Genomic DNA, 27,620 nt, shown 5'->3' with positions numbered 1-27,620 from the left:
AGTGGCTTGAATTATTAAGCTTCATTGTGGAGCTAAATGTGGAACGATTGCAGGGTTCGGTGGGACTTGTTTGAGTTGCTTTAACAAAATATAGAAGGTTGGGCATGACTAGGTTTTATGTTGGGAAATTTATATGATAATAGTTGTGATTTACCATCCATTTACCTATCAAGGATAAGTGAGCATGCAACACAACTTTTTACTTTGATGGTAATAAATAATTAATCACTTCAATAGCTGATCGTTAGTAAAAATCTTCCCATCAATATGGCTCTTGTAAACACATTTTGTGAGTCTAAGAAAGCATTGAGAGGAAGCTTTGTGAGAAGGTTTTTAATTGTGAGATATCTTTCCCTAACTTTAAGGGTATGAAGAAAGTGTAAGAGCTTCTGTGAAGTAGAGGAATTTTGTGTAAAGGGCATCTAACTAGTCGCTTTAATTGTATGATTTATGATGATAAACTATTCCAGTCTCTCCTATAAAGGTAGGTTGTAAGGCTGATAACCTAAATTCTTCACATGAGATACTAATTTGATGATAATCTCATGATTAAAAGATTAATGTAGCATGCACTTATGGATGCCTTGTCATTTTAGTGGCACAAAGGCTCATACAACTCAGCCTTTTGGCAAGAAGCTATAATACCAAATTAGAGTTGTCAGTGATATGAGATTATAGAGGTCACACGGCATGACACATGGGACATTCATTGCAAGTAACTTGAAAATTGTTTTTATTATATTCAATTTTTTGTAGTTCTTTTAATATTATTTTGTAGAATTAGCAAATGAAAGGTCAGAATTTTTATCTTTTTTCTCAAAAAAATAAAAAATTAATGATTTTTATCTTTGATCGAGCCATTAATGTTGTAAATAATGGTATCATTTAATATTGGGAAACACACAGATAGTGACCTAAGCCAATTCAAAATAAATATAGATCTCATCAATTGCTGTCAAATATGAATTGTCAAATATGAATTGATATTGCACTAAATGGATGTCTATAATGCATTTTTGAATGGGAAGCTAGAAGAAGATGTTTACATGGACTTGCCTTCCAAATATGGAACATGGACTTGCCTTCCAAATATGGAAGAGAGGGGGAAGCACTTATGCACATGGGTGGAGCCAAAAATTTTTTCAAGGGTGGACCAAACAATCCAACCTCTGGATCCAGGTGGGACCAAACTGAACCTAAATCCAAATAATACATTGCGCAACTAAAAATTTTCAATTTTTTCAATGTAATTTTTTTTTCAATTCACTGGAGTGCAAGTTGACCAAATTAATTTATGGATTTAAACAAGCCCCAAAGAAAAGAAGCAATTTTCAAATGAAAGGAAAGAAAGGCAAAGCAAGAACAAAAGATAAAGACCTAGTCTGACAATTATAGTTGACTTGTAGACTTCGGCTAGAAAATAAAACAGAAAGTAGTTTTAATGTGTGAAGGACATCCAACCATGTTCATGCATCCTTGTCGGGTGAAGTAATTCGATCGGTTATTCTTCACTGGCCTCAGCCCTTGGCTTCCACGCTCTTTCATTCATTCCATACACCACCCTTTCTCTCTTCTAGCCAAGCTACATTTACCCAGAACTTTCTAAAAGGGTGTTTGATGGCCCCAACAGAGTCATAGGGTAATCTTTCCTTGAAGAAATTTTTACAGCTTTTTGTTGGCTCCTACAAGGGCAAACCGAAAGCCTGAAAAAAAAAATTGTATAGAACAGATTTAAGCAAAATACACATAGGAAACAGGTTTGAAGAGATGACTGTAAGTAATAATTAAGATGCCCCTTGAACGAGGGTTTTGATAAGAACATAGTGTTATTGGAATATATATTTGAAGAACACCATCTTTTGTTTTAAGAAATATGATGCAATCTTATCTAGCATGTGGTTATTGGATTTAGAAACGACATCCATAGTTTTTTTCGTGTTTCATGGGACAAGATCATGGGTGCTCTAGAATCATCTAGTCTAAGAACATGCATTCTAACTAACACTGAAGAGGGGCCGAGGACTCTGGCGGCAGGGGGAAGAAAAAATTCTTCGAGGCATAAGAAATCTTTGCTATTGAGAATGGATAAAGTTCGTGTCAAAGCCCAGGAGGTCCCCATGCTCAACATGGGAGTATCGCAGCTTCGGCCTTGTATCAGAACAAGTCCGACATAATGGTCATTTTATTTCACACGACATCGGGCCATAACCCGCAGTAGCCAGAAGAAGAAGCCCATGCGTGCACACAATATCGAAATAGTAACTGGTTCTTCTCTTTAACGTCATAGCTTTAGTTTGATCGCTACTTCTGTCATAAGAGTCGTCTACAGTTGTTAAACATTGTCAAATTTTCATAAATTCTTCAATGTCATTACAGTGAGTCGTAAAAAACGACAAGGCCTTGAGTAGCGTGATGTCTTACGATTTTAGTTTGACAATTAAACTAAGCTAAAAAGTTCGTCCGTGGAAAATGGAAAGCAATGGACTAATAAAGGTTGCGAGGAAAATGTCATAAGGTGTACCATATCTGTATCAAGGTGGCATGTTCTTTTAATAACATTTTAACAGCATTCGACATTTTTCATAGTCGTTCACATTATAATATATATATATATTATAATTATAGAGACGCGCACGCGTCCATTCTGCAGGCAATTCAAATTTGCTAAATCCCAGAAATTGTCTGATGGTTAAAAAATTAAAAATCTGACACTAAAAGACACTAAAAAAAAGTTTGCTATAAGGACATTAGCGACAGTTTATTATGCCAAGGATGTTTCCTTGTTAGGCACCGATGTCCTTGACCTCTAATTGTGCAGTTAATGCAATATGGCGATGGTGGTTGTTAAGGAACAAAATTTGTTGTCCTCGTCTGTCCTTATGACACTTCCACATGTTCTTTGCCTCTATTAGTGTTCGGGTGGAGCTACAGCACAGCAGGACCAGATAAACCTTTAAGAGATGCAAACACGGGCTTGCATATCAGTAGGCCATTTTCTGCTGCCTTTATTAAAATGATGTTAGGGCTGAAATCAAAACTAAAGCAGAATTAGCCAACAGGGCAGGAAATGCAAAATGAAAGACATGCATGTACACCTGCATCGTGTTTCTCAATATGTGCATTCATGCAGGCATGTTACTTCATTAATTCAGAAGTACAGATAATGACTATTCCCGGAAACAATCCTTGCTAGAGCTAAGGTTCACAGCACCATGACGATGCAATTGCACTAGCAAAGAATTAGAGTTGAATCCGAAGATTTATTTTCCCATGCTAAAGAACAAGTCGAAGAAGACATAGAAGCAGGGAAAGAAGTCAAATTGCATGGACAAAACAACTCTGAACTGCTCTAACTGACCATTAACATCATTCGGAATAGTAGCAAAAAGGCATGCTATGAACATCACATAAGAGAAACAGAATAAAGTGAACCACTTTCCAACACATAACCCCAAAATTAATATGTGCACTGAAATAGGATACTCGTGTTCTCAATAAATACCGAGCAACTATGCAGACGACACTGTTTGCGGACCCATAATTGGCTCAAACTATATTGCACCAGATTGAACATTTTTTCTCGGATCAAGAACTGCAACTGACACTCTGAACGTTACAAAACAATTGAAAAGAGACAACCTTGGAAAGTTCCTCGAGTGGCACCTCCAAAGTGAAATTACAAATTGAATAACCCAGGGAACCGCCATGTAGAGTTAGTTCCCTCACAGTGCACAGGGAACCCTAATGTAGAGTCAGTTTCCTCACAGTACAAAGGAAAAATCACTCAAAATCTTGCATTTGGTCAAATAACAGCTTTCTACTTTGCAGCCAAACAGATACCAGACTCTTTGAGAATTCTCAGAGCTTTTCCGATTCCATCCTGCAGATTTTATTTAAATCACTCAGGGAATGCACAAAGAAATAGAACATGAATTCATGGAATTGGCCCACTGGAAATACAAAATCAATTAAAAAAAAAATCTGAATCCCACTAGAAAGGTATAAATATCAAGCCATAAATGCAAGAAACTTCATCTAGTCCAGCTATTCCACACATCAAGCAAAAAGACTCTGATAACGTATCACCAAACTTATATATGCTCAAGTACAAGACTCAACACTTGTAACAGTCGTACAAGATTAAATTTGACTCTAAATGGATGAAACATTTTGGCATCTGTAAGCATGGTTACAAGACATAGATTAAACGCACAAGGATGGTACATGGAAGCAGTCATGGACTGTTCAAGCATGCCTTTGAACCTTTTGGTTATGAGGACCAAATATCTCCCAGTTATTCGAGTCTCTTCCATCATTATATTGCATCCTAGCAATCTAACTATCTAGTTGGACCAAATTTAGATTTCTGTGGAACTAGTACTGGTTAATTGGTGATAGAAGACAAGACAATTATCCACACCATTCCATTTTTCTATGCATGTTCATACCGGTGCATAGAATAATTTGAGCAGGATTTAGATCATCAGAGATAAAACCTCAGGCCATTCCGATGCACATAGGTCAGATTTTCAAGTTCTAACACTGAATCAAGCTGGATATACTTATCTAGGTCCCTGTATGGTATATAGCTATTTCCCTAATCTATACATATAGTTAGAAATTTAGAAGGAAGTTCTGAAATTTCCAAACTTCGATAGATAACACTCAGATCTTTTCCTTCTAGTATATGCAAGGAATGTACTTCTGAGAGTTATACCTACTCTAAATAGTACCTTCTATAATAGTCAAACTTGGTGCAACAAGTTGTGGCATGCCTAAACAGTGTTTTACTCGCACCAACTTCCTTTAGCTTTATTTCCTTAATAGTTAATAATTATTACAGTAGCAGATGCTAACTTACTAAGAAAAAGAAGGGTTGCATTAAGCTACAACTATGTTTCTAATGCAGACTAAATAGAAATAGGAGCAAGCTTGAATAAAAAATAAATTCACCAGAAGTGTTCAAAACACCTGAATTTAATGGGATTGTGCTCTCTTCCCCATACCTCCTTAGATATTTTTTGAGCAACTTCTGAAGCACGAGTTTTGATTTCATCAGACAATGCAGATCTTATAGCTTGGATCAATGCATTTGCAGCTTGACTGATGCTGATATGATCATCTTCATCTGGAATCAAGAAGCTCCTCGATAATGGGTCTGGTGCAACCCCAAGCCAGGACATTCTTTCTGCCCAGTAAAATTGATCTAGGATGAAGGGGCACAAAATCTGTGATTGTAATAACATTAATGATCAATGACAAACATGATCCTTCACTGTATAAGCAGCTCTAAAATGATGAACAAAGTTCCCTTTGCCACATAGGTAAAGGGAGCGAATGTGGTTTTATTTCCAAGCAAATCATGGGTGTAGGTTTAGAGAGGATTATATATATATATATATATATATATATATATATATATATATATATATATATATATATATATATATATATATAGCCAACAATTGTTTTGACAAGACCGTGTGACTTAAGACCCTTCAAGAGACTAGGTAGGCTAACGAACAAGATAAAGAAGAAGAAAGAAATAGGAAAGAAAAGAAGTTACCAATGCTAGACTTAAGCCTACATATATTACACTTACGCCCTATGTCCATGTGTTGAGATTATAAAACTAACAGAATGCATGAATGTCTACTCATATTCCTCTCCCAAGGCATGCACATATCTCACATTGAAGATGCTATAATCAGTAGTCATTTTTGAAAATTAATCTGCATTATATAATTCATTTTATACGGTTATACAACATATGTTGTTGCATTTCTCACTGCCATCATCTATCTGAGAAGAAATACAAAGTATGTGAATGCTGCATATGATCATCAGACCTCTGAAAGTTCAGGTTTCCCACTTTCCATATTTTCCAAAGCAAACCTTGACCTCCCAGGCAACACATTCTTTCTGGCCTTTAATGTACCTTGGAGGAATAAGTTGCCTGAGTCTCTTTTTTTGTCCTATAATACAGAGCATTTTTCCTTTATAGATTAGCATCAGTTACCGGATAATATAAGGAATCAAGGTCTTACGTCTATCACTGGCTCAGAATAAAGACATTCTGGAAAATGTCGCTTACCAAATATTAAATGCACTTGTTGGATGCATATTTCTTTGAAACCAAAAGTCAGACTTCACATTTCTGATTTGGTGCAGGACTGTGGGGTTAATAAAGGCAAAGCCATGAAGCAAGAAATTTATGAACAAATGCAAAGCAAGATGAAAGAAGCGACTAAAAGGCATTCTCTCGGTAACTTGGAAATTTCTTTTAAGGTTTCATAAGAGAAAAAACATCAACTGTCAAAGTTATTATAAGTTTATAACATATGTTAGTACCTAGCCAATTCAAGATTTCTATTGCAGAATCAATTGCTTCTAATAAAGCATGAGAAAACTAGTTGTTTCTTATCCTTCTAGAAAATCCTCTTACCAGGATTTTGAAAACATGGATAATGTGGGTGAAGATACATGATGCCTTTTGAGGGCATTAATAAGTAATTTTAGCTGAAAGCAAGGAAGGAGCTTTTTGCTGATTTTTTTAAAAAAAGCACTCTCATAAGCCATAACTAATATCTGGTACTCTTTTTTCTCTTTTAATATAGAATCTGGACCCAGGAAATGAGAGCAAGTTAATGGTTTTGTAGGTGTAACATCAGCCAGGACATGCACAATATCTACATCCAATTTAGATGATCAATTTATGGAAAACCCTATAACTGTTCAAATTAATTAATTATACCAATGGAAGATGATATCTCTCAAAAATGTGAGACATAGAATGCTGAAACGTCACTTTAAATACCCACCAAGAAAAGAGAGAAATGATAGACAAACCATTTGGAGGGTGAAGATACTTTATGCTAACAAATTACGGCAATGCACTTAATGATGACATTTTTTTATGAAATGCTTAACTCATGAACTCCTTGATAACTACCCTCACTAATTAGTAAGATATGTGTGTCTTTGTGTGTTACTGCTTGCTTTAATTTGACCAACTCTAATTTTGGATGTCTATAACACTGTCTCAGTGGATCTAACACTTTTTTACCATATACAGTGTGCTCTTTTATATCAGTCATGTCAGCACAGGAGCAGAACTAAATCAAATGTCTACCTAACGCAGCACTGGAGCAGTTTCCAAAGTTAACCAGAAAAAAGAAAGGAAAGAAAACAAAAAAACATATGGTGTGTTTGATGCCAAAATGTTCTTCAGGGCAGCTTGCACCCTGAAGAAATCATTGTTGATTTTCAGTTGGACATCTACAGGTCCAACTAAAACTTCAGAAATCCATACACTTTAGCAGTAAGAGGGGGAAGTTATCCAGGATGATTTCTCTTGTGCTTAATCCACTGAAGCAGTCCATCAAACATGCCCTTATATAAGAGCATTAAACAGTCTCTTAGGAACCATTATAAAAGTCATAGTTAGATCAGGAAAGCGAAAAAATTAATATATATGTTAACCATTACCAACCTGTGGTATGCCCGTCGATAGTGCTGCAGCTGTTGATCCGCTATACATGAAAAACAACACAATGCAGCAATAAGATTTTAGAATGTTGAATAGTAGTTTCAGCATCCAAAATTTTGATGCACTCTGAAAGAATAAATGGATGCACCTGCCACCATGATGTACGGCAATGGAGCACCTTGAGAAGACCCACTTGTATGGTATAGAACTAAGAAAGCAAAATAGGAGCATAAAGTAAGACTAGCCAACTGAAAAGAAATTACATAATAAGTAAAAAATGTCTAGTTACCCAGAAAAACAGAAGAGTTTATCATCAAAAAGTAGAATGCCATCTTCAATCAGATATTTCTGCTTTGCCTCATACTTCGAAGATTCTCGGTGGACCCTTCTGATAATGTTATTTAGTGGCTCATAACCAGCAGAGAAAAGGATCACCCGGTGGTCTGTATTCTCTAAAACGACCTTAAGGACCGAAAGAAATGCTTCTGGTTTTCTCATAAAGCCCATCCTGCACAAGGCTTCAAATGAAAAGTGAAAATTAGAGTAAATGAAAATATTCTCTATAACAAAAGCATTAAATTCAGTCACAAATTGCTACAGAATAGGAACAGGATAATGACAAATGAAATTAGTGTTTCTAAGATTAGAACAACAGATAATAGTATGAAGAGCTATGTCACACGGGTACTCCTCTTAAGGAGGAGTACCCGCACGGTACCGGTACGACACCGGTACCGGTACGGGTACGTTCGTGGGTACGGGGGAATGCGGCGTTGACCGTACCGGGTGCGGTCAACGCACCCACGGTCATTTTTTACCGTTTTCAGACTCGGTCAAAGTTGACCAAGTCTATAGTTGTCCGATTTTAATTAAAACGTTTTTTCCATTTTAACTTTTAAAGAATGAACTTAATGTTAATTTGTTCGAACCCTACCTTTTACGTTTCATTTCTGTCGTTCCACTTCCATCTTCACCCGACGAACGGCAGGCGACGGCGAAGGCAAGTGGCGTCCGGCGACGGTATTAGCTTTTTTTTCATCGTTTTCTCCATTTCTGTCGAGTTTCTGAAACACGGTGGTCGTGCGTGGCCGACAGACGGTGCTTTTCTTGGCTGAGCCTTCCATCGTCGTTGTTTTCCATCACTCGCCCCATCTTGCCGCCGCCGGTCTGCCGCTGCTACTCTTCGAAAAAGAAAGAGGGAAAGGGAGGGAAGAGCTAGGGCATCTTGCCGCGGCCGGTCTGCCACTGTTACTCTCCAAGAAAGAAAGAGGGAAAGGAAGGGAAGAGCTAGGGCATCTTGCTGCCGCCGGTCTGCTGCTGCTAGTCTTCGAAAAAGAAAGAGGGAAAGGGAGGGAAGAGTTAGGGTTTTCAAGAGGGATTCGGGTCTTTTGCCTGCCACCCCCAAATGGGTCTTTGGATATAAGTAATTAGAACTCAGATTTTAATGGATCAAGTTCTGGATCTAATAAGAGTCGGACTCACAAACACAGAACAGATCGGAGCATGCTATCTAAATGAAGTCATATTAAGGCAACTTCAGATTTTAGCAATAGATCCAATCTTGGCCTAAAACTCGAGCATCATTGTCTAAAAACCAGATCTCAGATATATTTTTAGATAAGAGCACCAAACGAGTTGGATCTTATATATATATATGTGTGTGAACATGTTATACCGGTCTGAATATATATTTTTTGATATATATATATATATATATATATATATATATATGTGTGTGTGTGTGTGTGTGTGTGTGTACGGCCGTACCCCCGCACCCAAGTTTTTTTAAAGTGATCCGTACCCGTACCCGCACCAGTACCCGTACCCATACCTATGTGACATAGATGAAGAGCAACCCGTAGGCATGAACCGCACAGCCAGAATGCAGGAACTTGTTAAACTAAAAATCAAATAGACCGAAGCAATAAAAGGGAAATGATTTTGCAATTGAAAAGGTAGCAATAAAGAGCAAAAGTAGACAGCTAAAGAAGAAAAAATTCATGCTTGAATTTTAAATTTAGAAAACAAAGTTCCAACTCCAGTTAACACATTCAAGCACCACATGACAAACATATCAACAAGCAAACTGGACAGTCCAATCCACATGTCAGTATGCCCCTCATGCAACTTTAACTGACCAGATGTGTTTTGGATCCAAAGAGAAGTTATCAGGAACAATTTTTTTCATTGTCATAGGTGTATTGTTATATTATTACCATTCATCATTATTGCTGACAATTGATGCCATTTTTCTAAAATATATGATAATATCAAGGAAAAAAATCTTTTTCTTCTTAAATGATGTAGTTAACTGCTGTCTGTTTTCAGGTGCAGTTTCTGTATTCATAGAAAACAGAAAATAAGCCACAAACAGTCTCCACATTATTAAGTTTAGGAACAATGAAACAAGCACAGACTCAAAACACAATTAACATAAGATAAAAAAGAGAAGTTATAGAAAGAACTCAGGCGTATCAAGAAAATAGGCACAAGGTTACAGGGAAAACTAACAGCATGCTCATACAGGGAACATATAAACCTCCAGATGCATTGATGGGTAAAGATGAAAAAAAATGAATGGCTACGCCAATAAGAGCTCCATCTACCTGTCTAGGGGGACAGGCTTGAAGCTTCAAGTAGATTCAGTATCCAGAATGTATCTTTGTTAACAAAATCTAGTAAGGATCTTACCTAGACCTAGCTTGCATATCAAAAAGGAACGAAAAAACAAGAGAACGAATGGGTCATTTGCAACTTTTTACACAAACCAAAAAAAAATATTTGGCTGATAATCAAACTTCAGAAGATTTGCCTTATATTTACCAAATAAATCAAATAAAGTTATATACCTAATGGAGAACATAATGCACGGATACATCACTAGGTAGGAGAAAAGTCAGTGGAGGTAGTGGCATTCAAGGTACAAACCATTGTCACATAAGACATTAACGGGTATAATACGGTGAGGAAAAAAACGGGTATAATACGGCAAGGAAAAAAATCTCGGGAATAAAACGGGAAAAAGTCGGTAAATTTTTTAAAAATAAATAAATAATCCTAACAATTATATAAAAATAAAATAAATGAGAAATTAAAAAAAACATTGGAAAATAGCTAGATAAGCAACAATTTTTAGGTACACGTCTGAAACAATTTGCCAACTTAAAATTTGAAAATAAAATTTAAATTGAAAATAAAGTTTAAAGTTAATAAACTCTTCCCCTTCCCCTCGCAAGTGAACTCCAGCAAGAGGCGGGAAAAGGGAAAATTAAAAAGGGAAAAACGAAGGAGAGGATGGGGGAAGTTAATAAGCCCCTTTCTCTTTTAAAAACACGTTTTTGCCATTAAAAGGAGCATCCAAGTTTCAAAAAACCAATTCGTTTACAAATATTACATGTGTGCCATCTTTAAAAAGATGTTTTTGCCATTAAAAGGAGCGTCCAAGTTAAAAAAAACCAATTCGTTTACAAATATTAAACGCATGCCATCCTTTAAAAAGATGTTTTTGCCATTAAAAGGAGCATCCAAGTTAAAAAAAAACCAATTCTTTTACAAATATTACACGCGTGCCATTTCTTTTAAAAACATGTGTCTTAAAAAACGTGGAAGACGCGTATAAAATGCGTTTTATACGCGTCTTTTATTTTTAAACGTTTTTTTGAAAAAAACACGTTTTATTCCCGTTTTATACGGTAAAGACGTTTTTAACGTATAATACGCGTTTTTTTTTAAATAACGGCGTTTTTTGTGACTACTTTCGCTACAAACTAAGGCCACACTATTTCAATTCTAACAAGGACAAACTTGAAAAACAACCATCCAAGGATATCATCATGGCAAAGCTATAAGTCTTTTCATGAGGACAACAGGAAACTTTGGCAGATAAATTTTGACAAAACTTTAACACAATGAAACGGTCTTCTGGTGAAGTCTGTGTCTAGCCTTGTTGGACTTTGACCTGCTCCATTCAAGTTCAAAACCACACTCCTCTGAAGCTGTCAATCTGCCACCTACATATGTTGTTTATTATGAATAACTTGATGCATCATATAGTAGCAACCGTAGTCTTTTATCATTTGACTTTTATGCTTCATTGCATATTTAAAAGGCTCACCCCATAGATGGCTACTTTCTTGAATCTTGCTCAAAAGACAATAAAATTGACTAATGTTCCACTGACAACAATAAAGCTGACTTGTGCCATGACAAAGACAGAATGTATTACTTCCCAATGCAAAGAATGCTAGGCTGGTAAAAGCAACAAAAAATGTTATCAATAAATAAGTGGAAAAGAAGTACCTTCCTATTGAACTCAATCCTATAAATATTGGTGAGCAGGTTCCTGATTTTTCCTCAAGAAAGTTCTGCAGAGCACTATGGTTCATGCATAGCTTAAGATTCATAGCAGATTCTTCTGAAGGGAATCTGGCTGCACTTTGTCCACAGTTGGTGCATGAAAATTCCCACTTCAAAGGTGGAAACCAAAGCCCACAATCATGAACACTTGATGGCCAGTAGTCTGTGATGAAAGAACAGAAACAAAAGAGTTGCAAAGGCCACTAATAAATAAAACTCATACCACAGTGAATTAAAAATAGTAAGCAATGACTTTTTTTCAAACAAAAAGAGAAGGAACCAACTTTTTTGGATGTGTTGGAATTGGTGACCTATGAGGCTTATGCTTATGATGCTTTATTCTGGCTGCTCCCTAAACCAAAACCCTAACCCCATTCCTTTGTCCTAATGGTGAAGGATGCATACCCTGGTATTCAGACACAAATCTTCTTCATCTTGCAGCCTTTTAATCAAACTCATGAACCATCCACAGCTTATTGCCTATGGTCCTAAAACCTATGGTGCAGTCAATAATTCCTCAATTCTACATCAAAGATGGGAAAGGGAAATTTTAACTAGCTCATCTTTGCCCTTCCACAAGCTCATCCAATGTAGAAAATTCAAGCAGATGACCAATTCCCATTTAATGACAGCAGCTGATAAGCGGCAGGCTCAACTAATGTAAAGTTGAATCAGGTGATAAGACATTCTTTGTTCTAGTTTAAACATTTATAGCGGATGATGATAAATATATACAAGGAAATGTTGAATGAACTCCAACCCATATGTTTCTCATAAAACTAACTAGACAAATGTGACCTGCACATCTACTGCCCTACAGTTGACAATACTGTTTAAAACCCTGAAGATTTTGAAAAATCCTCAATACAGGACTATTCTCAAGTCCACACACACATATGAGGTTGGCACACACGTCTACGCATGTGGTACCCCCGGTTGAGATGAACTTGGCGAGCTCAGTCCAAAACTAACTTTGCCCTCGTCTATCGGATCCAAACTACCCTAGGGCCAACTTTGGTTCATGGCCCAAAAAACCAGAAACCAGGAGAGCTGATAGTATGGCAGACAAGTGTGTATAAACTCATGTAAGACTATTCTCAACTCTTTCCTCGCATACTTGGGATATCATAACTATTAAACAATGTATAAATGTTTGATTTAAGAGAATGATGCTGTTCTCTTCTTTTGAAGAAAGGAAGAGAAAGCTTTGTCTCTTGAGGGAGAAGAAACTTGAGGCTTTAAAGGCAAGCAACTGGTCCAACCATAAATTGTAGTCCAAGTGGCATCAATCATAATAAAAACAACAAAGGAGTTTAAATGTCAAAATAAGCCCCTATTTAGAAATAATGTGATGAGGAAAGAAGCTAAACAACTGTGAAAATGATCCTGATTTGCAAAGAGGAAGTGAATTCAAGTTCATCTGCATTAAGGGTCCCAGGAGAAAGTAAAATTTGATGTAAGCCATCAGATTGTCTGAGAGAACATCCAAACACTAGCTTCCCCCTTTACGAAATTCTCTTTTGTTTTTGGCTGCCATAAAGAAGAAAATGACCAACTAAATTGCCTCAATTATCCAATACCATTAATTAACATAAAAAAATCAGATGGTTGGGCTCTTCAAAAGTAGCTGTCATGGTATGTTCCTCCGGCTTTGCTAAGAGCTCATGGATAATTATTGTGTGAATCCTTTAATAATCGGAATTTTTATAATTGGCTGTACTTTTGTCTTCATTAGTTGCTAAATATTGAATTATTGAATATATAAAAAGGTGAAGCACTTGAAATTCTCAGAGCTAAGGAGGTAGCTTGAACTGAAAAATTATGTCAGAATGAAAGTTTTCATATAGAAGGGATTAGTTCAAATGAATCAGAATCCCTAGGCAGCAACCTTTTCATTAAAAAAAAAAGTACCCCAAAAAACAAAAACAAAAGAAATCAGATCCTGGAAGCATATGCAACCAAATTCAGTTCCTTTGTGCAAGCCAGAAAAAAGAAGGAAAAAATTACCAGGGCACTCCACAATTTCCCTGCTGAATCCATATCTGTCACATTGTAAAGCAGGCATTGGTCAAACTTTTGGGAAATTTAATGTGAAACTTTTACCAAAATTCGATAAAAGGAATGTGTGGAAACCTAGAAAGAGAAATTCTTGATAGTTTCTGACATGTTGAATATCAAAAGAACCCCAAATGCAGTATAAAAATTAAGCTGGTCGTCAAAAATGATACCACTAAGAAACTTCCTGGCATTTGACCAGCATGGAGATAAAGGAATACATACATTGTACAAACATACTATATCTCAGTAAGCGGAGTACTTGAGACACTAGGATTAGCACCTTCTCAGCATGAAATGCAAATTTGAGTACTATCCCAATAAAAATGGTTAAAGCAGATGCCACATTGTTTTATAGCCAGTTAATCATTCTCATAAATAGTGCTTATTTGAGACAATATTACTGGCATTTCCACCTGCAAAAGATATACCATCCCAACCTTTTGCTGTCAAAACTTTTTGATGATGGGGATTGGATCAACGGTACAGAAGCCTCCTGGACCAAGTAAAACACCATTTCTGAGACCAATTAAACTTTGAATGGAGGCATGCACACTACACAGACAAATGGATACAGAAAAAAAGTTATATTTGTTTTCTCTTGTTCCTTTTATCTGTTTTGAGGAATGAAGATCATAATTCTTAGGTTGATCTTCATGAACATCAATGCAAAGGGAAAGAGGACTCATATCTAGCATTTCAAGTATATGCAAGTTGCAGTTAATAATCTCACTAAGCATTTTACTGAATAATAGAAACATTTAATAATTTAATGTAATCTGCTGGAAACAACATCGAATTGAAAAGAGACATTGTAACTTGTAAGCAATCTTACACAAAAAAGGAATAAAAATTGGACTGATTATTAAAGCCTTCTCCAGAAGTTGAAAACTCCATCAAGACTCATTCAAAACTTCACAAAACCCTTTTATAGGGCACTTAATTTATTTAATACACAGAATTCATTCACCGACACACAGAACGAATCATTTTATATTCTCCAATAAATGCATTCAAGGCAAAGGCAAAGGAACCTTACAGAAGCAATGGAGACTGCGGCCAATCATGCAGCATTGGAAGGCCAGTAACAGGATCCTGCATTCCATTATACCACCCCATGACTTGCTACAGAACCCCTTTAGTCATGACATGCTTATGCTTGAACGAGATATAATATGAGATGGGATGTAAATTATTACACAAAGAGCAGCTGCCTTCAATAAAAATAACTTTAACTTGATTTGATGGAGACACTGACCGTTAAAGGACAAGCACTAAGCCTCAAACACTGGCTCCTCCAAGATCCCCAATTTTCTGTAAAAAGTGGCCACATCCAGTGGGTCACATCTTTCCAGCTAACCTATTCATAAGTCAAACATCTGTGACGACTGAATCACAGACATCTTCTAAGCAAACAAAAAATATATACAACATACACGTCTATACTGTATATATACATGCATTACTTGCCAAATATCTGCCAAATAAAAAGCAACATGTTCTGGGTGCAACATCCATTTAGTTCCAGTCTTCCAGATTGCATTTTGTTCAAAACGTTTACAGTATATATTGAGATTTTGAAATTCAATTTGGATTTAGTGGGATACAGAATCTAACTTGGACCTGTGATTTGCTTAGGATTTTTAACCTCTAAAAATACTTGAGCCTTTCCTTTGGCTGAGGAATTGATTATTAGCTATTGTCTCTTTTTCTTTTTCAAAAATTAATTTAATTATCTGTACTATTATCATAGTTCATTTTAATAGCATAAACAGCAGCACTTGTTTGAAGTATGCAACAAATTTAGCATCAAATTGGTAACAAAGCTACATGAACCAACTGAGGCACTTCAAGATTTGTATATTCTCTGTTTTTGGATCTCACTAGCACCCTGATATACACGAACCATATTTTGCATCTGGAAGAGTTGGCCTTCAGCACAGCATGCCAACACAGTGAAGAAGTAAAGCCAAGAAATACTTAAGTCCAAATATATGGGTAACAAAGTAAAGAACAACCAAGTATGAAAATGGAATTGAAACTTGCAATGATAACGTCATGCATCTGATCCTTTGGCATATCATCCTTCTACTCAGCATCTAAATAGGAAGCAGTTAAACCTATTGCAGTAATGTTTTCTGCCACAGCACCAAGGCAAACTAGTAAGTTTGGAACAGGTCAACCACTGGCAAAAGGTAGTTTGGAAGGCTAAATCATGTTGACATGCAAATAAGAAAGGAACAGCCCTTTAAAGTGCATAGAGCATGTGTTTCATCCCTTAACTCTTTGTCATGAAACCTACAAGATGGATAGAGATTATAACTACCTATTTCTACAAAATACAGTCTGGGACAAGCATGGCAACGTATAACCACATAACCAGGAAAATGCAAAAACTGCTATTTTAAATCTCTTGCTCTCCCCTCTGCAAGATTAAATACAATGAGAAGATAATAGATTTGATAGAAGATCTTATGATGGAGAGACACAATATAAACAACAATATTAGACCTGCCTCAAACCTATTTTCCTGATCAAAACATTTTATGGAGTTACTAATGTATAATGTATATCCTGTTAAAGGTTGTACGATTTGGATCGGGTCAACCAGACCCGACCCATCTTCTCCACATGCCCAATCATAATGGGCGGTGGCATACTTGTATTTTTTAACATTGTTTTGTGTATTTTATTGTATACCAAATCAATATATAATGATATCAAGAGGTAGACGTTAGGGTTGCTGCTCTCTTTCTTCTCTCTCTCTCTCTCTCTCTTGTACGTGAAGCCCGCTCCTCTTCTTCTCCTCTTGCACCTAACTTCATCCGGTGGTTTGACATTAGATATCAAAATCTTACATGGTATCAGAGCAAGGTTTTGCCATTGAGAATGTTTGGTAAGAATCTATGATTTCTACCCTAATCTTTTGTTTCCTGTCTTAATCCCCAAATTTCTGTCCTAATCCCTCGCGTCTGCCCTAATCTCTGCCGTGTGCCCTAATCCCCAACTTTCTACCCTAATCCCCAAATTTCATCCTCAACTTTCTGCCCTAATTCCCAAATTTCTGCCCTAATCTCTGTCGTGGGTCTTAATCTCCAACTTTCTGCCCTAATCTCCAACTTTCTGATTGCTACAAGTATGGATCACAACCGGAATTCCAACATATTGTCGTCCAATTTCCTCTCTCAACTCATCTCACAAAAGCTAAACCATACCAACATGGAAACGTCAAATAGTTCCGTTCATCAAGAGTCATCGTCTCTATGGACATCTCAATGGCACTACACCTGCGCCACCTGAGTGGGTCATGCGAGAGGTGAAGAATGCTGCAGTGCAAGTTCAAGAAACCGTTGCAGAAGTCAATCCTGAATATGAGACGTAGATGGCACATGATCAATCTCTTGTTGCCTATATCACCTCTACACTATCAGAGGAAGTTCTAGTGGGTGTTGATGATGATTTTTAAGCACTTGAGTTGTGGAATGTTCTCGCTACCACATATTCTCAAATATCAGAAACCAGATTTCTACAATTCAATAGGCAATTTCAAGATATCAAGCGCGGAACACGTTCAGTCTTGGGAGTACATACATGAAATAAAAAATGTCAGCGATCAACTTGCAATCATCTGACACCCAGCCAGCGACAAGGACAAGGTACAACAGGCTTTGAGTGGATTGGGGTCTGAATTTGATGTTTTTTGCACTGCTTTAGAAGCATTGCATGTTCTTGCCTCTTTTGAAGATCTGAAAGCGAAATTGATTCAACATGAAGCGACTCATGTGCAGCGACAAGAATTAGTGCATTCTGGCAGTCACAATGTGTTGGTCACTGGAGCCCATAATTTGCATGGTAGTTGTCCAAGAGTTTGGAACTCAAAGGTAGGGATGGGGAAAAGTATTCTTCCTACACCTAATACAAATGCACAGACAAATGTACCACGAAGAATACCTACTTGTTTCTATTGCAATAAGAAAGGAGATGTGAAGTCAGAATGTTGGCATAATCCTCAAAACAAGGGAAACCAGGTCAGGTGTGACAATAAGGCAGCAGGGTCAACTGTATTGAACACGTTTGCAGCATCGAACATTTCTCCTGATGTGCAGCAGATTTTAATGACAGCTTTGTCTAAAGTCAATCTCAGGCAAAAAGAGGAACGGGTTGCACGTACAAGAGAGAGAGAGAGAGAGAGAGAGAAGAAAGCGAGCACTAACGTCTGCCTCTTGATATCATTATATACTGATTTGGTATACAATAAAATACACAAAACAATGTTAAAAAATACAAGTATGCCACCACCCATTATGATTGGGCGTGTGGAGAAGATGGGTCGGGTCTGGTTGACCCGATCCAAATCGTACAATCTTTAACATATCCTTCCATGGTTATCCTTGGGAAGTACGACCATGCATGAGTCAAGAATAAGTTTCCTGGGAATTCTAGAATCAATAAAATTCTGCTGATGAATTGCAGAACAGAGCCGCATTGATGATACCCATGCTTGCATTTAATTTTCATTTCACGAAATACTAGCAGATTTTCTTGTGCCTCTAAGAATTTTGACATCCCAAGTATAATGTTGTTTCCCACTGTAAGAATACTTCTCAATTAAATAGTAACTTGTGCAGGGAAATAAAAATGCCACAGTTAGTAAAATGGAAAACCTCATGATTGCAATAAGAGTAAATTGCTCAAAGTGATAACTTGACTCAATTACCTTGCCTGGCGGAGCATCTTGGAGGCATCTAAATAGAAGTGGAAAATCATTTTCAAATCGGCTCTCGTATGATGAAGGCATGCTACATCAGAAAACAATACGCATAAAGGAACACTGACGTCATGCTAAAGACAGTGAAGAAGCATTTGATAGCATGAATTCGTAACTCATGGAACTGGTTTGGTCATTGCCAAATAAGGCATAACTCGTAAGACATATGCCAAACCCACGATTTTGTAAACATTGAATCCATAACTCAAAATGAGCATCATAGGTTCCAAATTGGTGAGGTTCATGGCTCCATGGCCCAACCATGGTGATCTGAGATTCTGAGATCCTTACTTGTCATAAAGGGATCTCAGAAGCCTTCAGTTCTGGAAAGGAAACCAACGGTATGCAGCCTTAATGTAGTAGACTGTTTGGTACCATAAAAAGGAAAGCCTCTTCACCACAGAAGCATGGATGGGAATCTGAATTTTGTGCAATGTCATCATTAACAAGCCCTAGAAGAAATCTCCTGTGTTTGTCAATTCACCACCCTAACAGAACCTTGAACAGAAAACATCTGAGGAGAAATTCTTTCCTTTTTTTCTTTCTCTATCTATGCTAGGCCTCCCAAGGGGAAAGAAAAGTCATAAATGTCTCCGAGAACAACCAGTAGAAAACATTCTCAAGAAGAATTCTTCAACTACGTTTCATCCTCTTCTAAAATTGTCGCATTAAAATCACTAACCTAAGTAGTTCACATTGCTGATTATTAACTTGCTTGATGGAGTAGCCCTTAGACCTCCAAACTGTTTGAATTTCAAATTAATGATTTGTATTATAGACAAATAAGAGGGAAACAAGTCTTTGCACCAGTGACCATCGTAACACCAAAATCATGCAAAAAGGGTTAAAGAAATTAAATTTTGAAAGCCCAGGAACAGATAGAATTTGCACAGTATCATCTTTCTACATATACAAACGTGAAGTTAAGTCACAAACCATTTTCAAAACGTATGTAAAGTAGGCTTTGCAGAATCTTTTATTTGCATTAGAATTTCAATGTTACACAATAAAGACTAGATGGTAAATTTGCACACTACATGTGCAGACTGCAGGTGAACGGTAAATCAGGAAAGCAAGGTATGTGGGTGGAAATATTTCAGCATTCTTGCATTTGTCATGCTATTCAAACACATTTTACGTTTCCCACTGCATTATATGTAAGTTATAACACATCTTATATATGACCAGTGTCACCTCTATTTGAGAGGAAAACAAAGACATCATAGTATTTGTTAAGACGTGTTTATATTCAGTATTAGGCTTGAGAGGGCACTTGTGTAATAATGTTTCTTTTTAATGACTTTCTTGTAACTTTTCCCTCTCCTCTAGTCTATATAAAGAGGAGTTAGGGATTCTTTCGAGGTTAATCAAAGATTAGTTCTCTTAACTTTATCAGTATTTGTGTACTACAGCTTAGCATTCACTGCTCATATTTCACGCAATAATCCATGAACAGTAACCTGTCCAGGTTGACTTCTTACAGCCATCTTTTTATGCATTGTTACCTCTGAATCTGATACCATGTATTCCCTCATTCTAAACTAAATAGGCTTTCCCATCCCCGTATCACATGAAGTGCTTACAAATCATTGATTTTCCTCAAACATGAAAAGGAGCAACTATAGACTCCAAAAGGAGAATATAAAGAAAAATACCAAGTATCAATCTGCAGTAGAAAGACAAGTTATAGGTACTAAAAACTTGAGCTTGAAACAGTACACACCTGTATGGAACAACATAAGGTGCAGTAACAACACAAGGAACCCGAAATAGTTCAGCAAGATGCCAGCCTTCCTGAATGGCTATGCAATCAGAATAGTTTCATATATGAAGGAAATTCTAAGGTAGAATAACATATTGTACGAACGTATATGGCAGCTAGAAACATAAACTAGGTGGGTTACTACCAAAGCAAAGAAGTTCATTGCAATAAAATCTCCAGTCAAATATGAGCTTTCTTCAAACACACTCTCTACTGCAGAAAGGCATTCCAATTTGTGTCTCTCATCAATGGCCACCTTCCGGGAAGAGAAAGATAAATCATCTGTATCAAACCACATTTAGATCATTAAAATGGTTAAGAGTTTTTAAGGTCATATCGTTTTTTATAGGCAAGAATAAACACAAGGTTTTATGTTTATTCAATTCATAACTAAGTTTCAAGGGAAAAAGCTTGAAGAAGAGGTTGCAAACTAACCATCATCATGTTCCTGCATTGAAAGGACAGGTGGTGTTGATATGGGAACAAAGGAAACTTTTTCTGCTAACATGTGCATGCTCAGATACTGTAAGATTATCAAACCATTAATAAGAAACTACTGTCCTAATGGACAAACCAAAAAAAAACTGTATAAGCCTTAATTGTCAATTGAAAGCAATATTGCAGCTCATACCTCATGGGTTGTATGAGTAATTAAAAAAACATGATAGTTCTCCAAATTTCTAGCAAGAGCAGCAGCAATGGCCTGAAAAAAGTACAAGCATTATTTTACAAGTCAAATGGAGTAAATCCATTTGAAGAAGAGAAAACTATCAAACATGTGGCTGATTGAATTTAAGCATGCTAAACAAAGTGCTCTTTAACCATGAGGAATTGAGGGTAAGGGTGCTACTACAGAGTTCTCTTTAACCACTTGATGGCCATTTATGTGCAATGCATTGACATTTGACAGAATTTCATAACCAAAAGCAGCAAACTCGGTACTGAAACTAGTAAAACAGAAAGAACAACACCATCATTTTTTGTACACAAGGATATGACAGCAAGTAGACAATATGACAATAGCACTCTTATACTAATTATACATTACATGGTCCAATTGAGTTGCATAGGGTTGACAAAGGTGCCATTAGATGGTAGAATACATAAAGAAGAGGCACTAATGAGTGCATATGCTGCGTAGTGCTCGGTAAGTAATCAATGTCCACAATAATCAGCAGCACCAGACATAAAAAACTGGCCATGTTCATGTGGATGTTCAGTGAAACAAATTTTTGAGCAAAACCTGCTGACCTAATTTGATGGCCCTTAACACCTGATAAGTGAATGGTTTGAGTAACATATCATCATCCCTAGCAAGAAAGATAGTTATCTCTAGTGAATAAAACCAACAAGTTCTCAAAGAGCTAAACAGAATTAACTAGCTAACTGCCAAAAACTAAATGGTAAAAAAAGAAGATAAGCAATAGAGACAGTATGATAGTAAATTGTCCATGCAACTTTTCTGGTACAGCACCAGAATAACAACATTTTTTTTTCCACTTCACACAATGATTGAATTCTTTTATCATAAAAAAAAAAAACCCTTTACCAACCTTTACCTAGTACACATTCCTGTGCAACAAGAGCAGATGATCTGTGGTTAGTTTGTATTGCAAAGAAAGAAATGGACAAACAACAAGAGAAAACAAAACAGGAAGTAAATTTCTCATCATTCAGATCTCCTCCAATATCTACATTAATACATCAAACCAAAAGTTCAGGCTTTTCTATACACAAGGCCCCTGCATAAGAGTAAAGAACACATGTTTCTTTTTTTTTTCCTATGAAGTCATATAGATAAGTTGCTAAATAGAACTTGATAAGGTCCAAGATTTGGAAGAAGTCACGTACTATTGCAGGCAAAAGAAAAAGAGTAAGCTTTCCCACTTTCTTTCAAATTGTGGGGATAAATCTTTCAGCCAAAACTTTTGAGAACAGAAAACACCATCCTTTTATTTTTTCCATTTTCAAGTGGCTAAGATGACTTGGTTCAGAAAAGTCGTTCATTCATGAAGAAGAGGGAGTTTTTATTAAAACACCTTCCCCTAGCATAAGGATGAGTAATTTTTCGTTTGTTCTGAGTTGTAGCAGGAACTTTTTCCTTCCTTCCTCTAGCATAACCAGCTTGTTTCCTCATTCTGATAGCTCCTCTTTGGTCCTCACCAACCACAATGAACTGCTTTTACTCCATTCGCAAGTAGTCGAAACCCAGGCTATTAGTTCATTTAAAACTAAGCATGGGCCTCGGGCTTGGGTACCCGGTACCCGGCCCAGCTGGGCCCGAGCCAGAACAAACCAGCCCAGGTGGGCCCGACGGGGCCTTATTCGGCCTACTTTTTTTATATTATTTTTATTTAATAATTATATATATTACATTATTAAAAATGTATTTTTATATTCAAAAATTTTTATTTTCTATTTAAAAAAAAATTTTAACCGGGCCAAGTCTGGGCTCGGGTTTCGGGCATCGGGCGGGCCGAGCCTGACTCTTATCTGGCTGGGCCGGGCCGGGCTGGCCCAATGCCCATACCTATTTAAAACTAATCTACTTTTGCTACCGCTTTGATACTGACCGATTAGTACCTTACCACATTTTACTTTGTCAAATTGCCTCTTCTTGGGCTAAAGATTAGTAACTGCCACTCAACTGACTAGAACTAAGCTCTATCACATGGGAGGAGTACCCGCACGGTACGGGTAGGACACGAGTACGGCCCTAGACTGCGTTGACCGTATCGGGTGCGGTCAACGCACCCAAGGTCATTTTTGACCTTTTTCAAACTCGGTCAATGTTGACTGAGTCCAAATTTGTCCAATTTTAATGTTAACGATTTTTACATTTTAACTTCTTAAACCATTTTAACGTTAAAATTTTTGAAACCCTCATTTTATTGTCCCACTTCCCTCTTTTTTCTTCATTTTAACTTCTATATATGTATGTGCATGTATGTATACGGCCGTACCCCCGCACCCAAGTTTTTTAAAAATAATCCGTACCCGCACCCGCACTCGTACCTATGTGACATAGGAACTAACACTACATTACTCACTCACATCAGTTGAGATTCCAATTCATCTAGGGTCCCAATCAAGATTAGATTCTTATATTTCATAGTTCCATACATCAATAAGAAGAATTTCCATTGCACTGGCTCTGTCTGGAACTTACGTACCTTGAAGCATACCTCATTTTACCTATTTCCCTCAGCTAGAACCTCTTCTAAAGTGTCTCTTCTTCTACCACTATTATGCCATCTCCAATGTTCCTTTGACCACCTGTAGAAGTTTGTAAACCTTCTTGTGATGTAGCATATAACCATTTGGTTTGATATAAAAAAATTTCTGCAGTTGTAACTTTTTCATATTCTCTTCCTTAGTTACATCATACATGTTTGTTAAACTGCACAAATAATTAGACTACAGGTGTCTTGTCAAGTCCATGAGCCTTTGGGCTTTTGGGTTCACGACAGCAAATCTCCCGGCCAGCTTGCTTGTGTGAATGGCCCATAGCCACAAATATCGTTCTCAGGTTTCTAATGGCGAGGTTTTTCTCAGGTATTTATCGGCAAAGCTGTTCTTTTAGGGAAAATCTTAAGAGTTTTTTTTAAAATAAAAAAACAAAATGTTAGGTAAAAATACAAGAAATGAAAAACTAATAAGTATTGTATTGCATTTAAGAGGTCAAGTTAAATACCTAAAACAAGAGGAAATAAAACAATGAAACACAAGTTGAAAAAAAATAAAAACAGAAAATGAAACAAAAAATAAATGAACAAATCGCGTTAAAATCGTGATAAATTCATTTTAATGTTTTTTTCAATATATGGCGTATTTTCCCAGTTTTGTCGTTTTCTTTGTTTTTCTCGTTAATATCACCATATTTTTAAAAATATCATGATATTTGTGGCTATCAATGACCTGATCCAACTGATCCGAAATTCTCCCTTTCTTAATCTCAGAGCACAATGGTTCCCTCTGCACGAGCTAAAAGGCATGCCAAAAAATTAAAATGGGAAAAAGTCAAGTCTTCTATCATTCATCCGACAGGCATGATTCCCCTATGCTAAAAATGCAAGATTAAGTCCCCAAAAATCCAATATATACTATAATGACCTTATAACTAAAAAGACACAAGATTGACAAGTATTAATGTACATAAGCAACTAAGAAAAAAAAAAAACATATCATTTCACAGAGATATGACTGAAAGCATAACCTACAAATGGGAGCCATCCCCTATTATGTGCATCAAGGAGAAAGGCTATCCAGTCGGTATAGCCAACTGCTACTCCTTTTCCATTTTAGCAGTGAACAAACCACAGAAAAAAAAAATTCCAAAAACCAAAAAATTTACAAAAGCAAAAAAATACGAATATCATATATACACAAGAGTAAATACCTTTATATGCATGTAGATATTTGTGCATGCACGCAAGCATAATGAATTTGGTTTTTTATTGAGTAAGATCATTTCCTCTTGTCATTAACCTCCTATTCTTTTACACAACAGGTAAAATTTCATTGATGTTTTTGTACATGACTCTGCACAAATAAGCACACTCTTATTAGGTTTAGGGTCTTAGCCATATATATATACATATATATACATACAGATACAATTTTTTTTGAAATTTGAATCATGGTTTACGCACTTGACAACAATACTTTTAGGGTGATCGGCTTCAATAACTGGCAACCCACCTTCCATCAATGCACAGAACAGAAGGTTCTAACATTTTCCAGTTAAAACAAAAGAGCAGGTAAAGTTTTATACAACTTAGACCAGGGGAGTATTCTGTGGAACTATTCAAACCTGTAAGTTTTCCTGATAACTACGAGCGCTCCTCCCAAAAAAGTACGTACAAACTTGCAGAACCCGCAGTCCCATGTAAAAATCCAACCATTTCTATCTGAACTGTTGACGCTCCTTTCATGAAGCACATCAACGCCACAGACCAAATATAGGATCTTAAACACTTTTCTACCGTCATCAGGCCATAGCAACCATACATTCTGCCCCGCCACAATCCCTATATGAGAAACCTCACGTCTAGAAGTTTGTTACCTTCTTCATGCTATGATACGATTTAACTCCATTTCTTCTTCACACCTACTATTTTGCAAACCATGTCATTCTATTCAGTAGCTCTCGACTAAAATAGTATATAAAACTCATCCACTTCGCACCTCTGTCACACGGGTGTGCCTAAACAGCTGCCGCACCCGCGTTGACGCGACACGGGTGCCGATGCTGTGCCGGTACGGCTCCAACACAACACCGGATGCAACCAATTCCAGATTCACATAAGGAAATTCTACTTCTACAATGCATGCTGGCAGCATTCCCATTTATTGACGATTATCCACCGCCGTAAAAACTTCTAAGCAAGCCAAATTGGCAGCACCAACCAACAAATGGGCAAAAAGAATAACGGCTATCTGATCAACAGGTATGAGAAAATAACGGTGCCTCCACTGCCATCGACTTGATATCCAGCAATTAACAATCCAAAAAGGAGTACTCGGATCAGCATAAGACATTTCAAGACTGGGTTACAAACTCTTGTGATCATGGAATTAAAAGAAATTGTACCTAGAATTATTTCTCGAAACTGAGAATCGGACAGGCGCGAGAGAGAACGAATTTTTGCGATAGAAAGGAGGCTTACCGCCACAGGCAGAACGTCCCCCTTAGTTCCAAATGCCATGAAAACCGCCCGAGGCCTCCCATCTTGATCATGACCTAGTGGAGCTCTTCGTCTTTTCCGCTTCCCCCTCTCTTCCTCCTGCATCCTCCTCGCTTCCTCCTCCCTTCCACCTTTTTGGCGCCAGTAGGTTGCATTTAGTTTCAACTCAGCCACAATTATCGGCGATTGTTTTTCATATCGGTGATTTTAAAGATGTCGGTCCTCTTGACTTCTGCCTGTTAGAAGGGGAGAGAAAACACTCCATCAAGAAAACGAACTCGCCTTTATATTTTTTTCCTCAAATAAGGAAAGTGTTCAAACCCGACCATCGCATCGGGTACTCGATTCGATCAAGCCTAGATTCAAACTCGAAGAAATAGGTTTGGCCTGACTCAATTCGGGTTGATATTTTTTTTAAATCTTATTTTGATTTGAATAATAATATATATTTATATTTAAATATATTTTTTATTTTAACCGGGTCGAGCCAATCCTGGGCTCGGGTTTTAATTTGTTGGGCCCGGACCGAGCGTGGAGTTTTGGACTGGGTCCGAGCTCGAGTTTCACGCTACAGCCGGCTTTGAACTTGTAACAGTTAATAAACAAATATTCAATTTTTATCAAAAACCTGTACAGTAAAAGAAAATACTAATATTTGACGTAAAATAACGAAAACAACCATCTTGAAAACTCCCTTCTTCTTTTTTTTAAAAAAAAATGATGAGTAGTTTCTCGCAGGAAGTTTTTTTAATAGCAAAATATATTGTTCCATGTCAGTAGACGACAGCGGTTTTCTGATAATTTTTTGTACAAAACTAAGCGTTTATTCGTCAAATTTTAAAACTAGAGCAATTATTTATACAACTTTCGGCGACATTTTATTTGTTTGTTTTTTTTTTAATGATTACTTATGAAAAAACATTTTTGATGTAAACCTACAAGGATACCTTATGTTGCATTTGATTTCTTAGGGATCTTAGATCAGAAGGGATATGAAATTGGTGATAACTGGTTTGCAACACACACAAAAATTAATACAGGGAAACATTGGACCATACAATGTGAATCTCAAATCTTTTAGATTGTGTTTGTTTCACTCTATATTTGTGATCCGCGATGATCTGAAATCCAGATCTATAAATTTAAGATCAATCGCCTTCATCCGACCTTAAATCTATGATTTTTAATATACAACATTAACATTTTGGTTCAAATTTAAGAATCCCAAAACACACATTCTTATGTAGTCTTTAATCAAAATTAATCAAAAATATGAAACTATCAAATGCTATCTTATAATCTTTGAGACAAGAGATTCTCCAGGTTAAGATTTAACTATATAATAAAAGATAGGTTGCTGACAGGTTATCACTAAACCGTTCGTCTTTCCTCATCCTCCCCACAGCTTTCTTTATTTTTGTTATTTCCAATAACTTTGGTACTAACGTCTCATACTAATTACACTCGAACACTGAAGAATATTAGCTGAGAATGAATACTAGC

General features: G+C 36.8%; 1 protein-coding gene across 4 annotated transcripts; it reads right to left on the bottom strand.

Moving 5' to 3' along the window:
• Window positions 1-3,427: 3,427 nt before the first annotated feature.
• LOC116267523 (sterol 3-beta-glucosyltransferase UGT80A2) lies at window positions 3,428-26,347 on the bottom strand. Of its 4 annotated transcripts, XM_031649288.2 has the most exons (16): window positions 26,100-26,231; window positions 21,682-21,740; window positions 21,062-21,133; window positions 20,866-20,953; window positions 20,576-20,712; window positions 20,392-20,462; window positions 18,618-18,699; window positions 15,159-15,260; window positions 14,940-14,995; window positions 13,853-13,887; window positions 11,789-12,008; window positions 7,779-7,997; window positions 7,638-7,697; window positions 7,493-7,532; window positions 5,007-5,228; window positions 3,428-3,880 (listed from the first exon to the last, which is right to left on the bottom strand). In XM_031649288.2, the coding sequence occupies exons 4-16, from the start codon at window positions 20,942-20,944 to the stop codon at window positions 3,818-3,820; spliced, it is 1,386 nt and encodes a 461-aa protein (XP_031505148.1). In that variant the 5' UTR covers window positions 20,945-20,953; window positions 21,062-21,133; window positions 21,682-21,740; window positions 26,100-26,231; the 3' UTR covers window positions 3,428-3,817. The 4 variants fall into 4 exon arrangements, with proteins under 4 accessions (XP_031505148.1, XP_031505146.1, XP_031505145.1 ...); XM_031649286.2 differs by lacking the exon at window positions 21,682-21,740 and having other exon boundaries at window positions 4,972-5,228; window positions 26,100-26,347; XM_031649285.2 differs by lacking the exon at window positions 21,682-21,740 and having other exon boundaries at window positions 26,100-26,347.
• Window positions 26,348-27,620: the final 1,273 nt, after the last annotated feature.

The sequence above is a fragment of the Nymphaea colorata genome, chromosome 14 (genome assembly GCF_008831285.2).
Source record: "Nymphaea colorata isolate Beijing-Zhang1983 chromosome 14, ASM883128v2, whole genome shotgun sequence".
NCBI classification, from domain to species: domain Eukaryota; kingdom Viridiplantae; phylum Streptophyta; class Magnoliopsida; order Nymphaeales; family Nymphaeaceae; genus Nymphaea; species Nymphaea colorata.
Note: the sequence above shows the minus strand (reverse complement) of the source record. Positions and strands in the feature narration are given on the sequence as shown.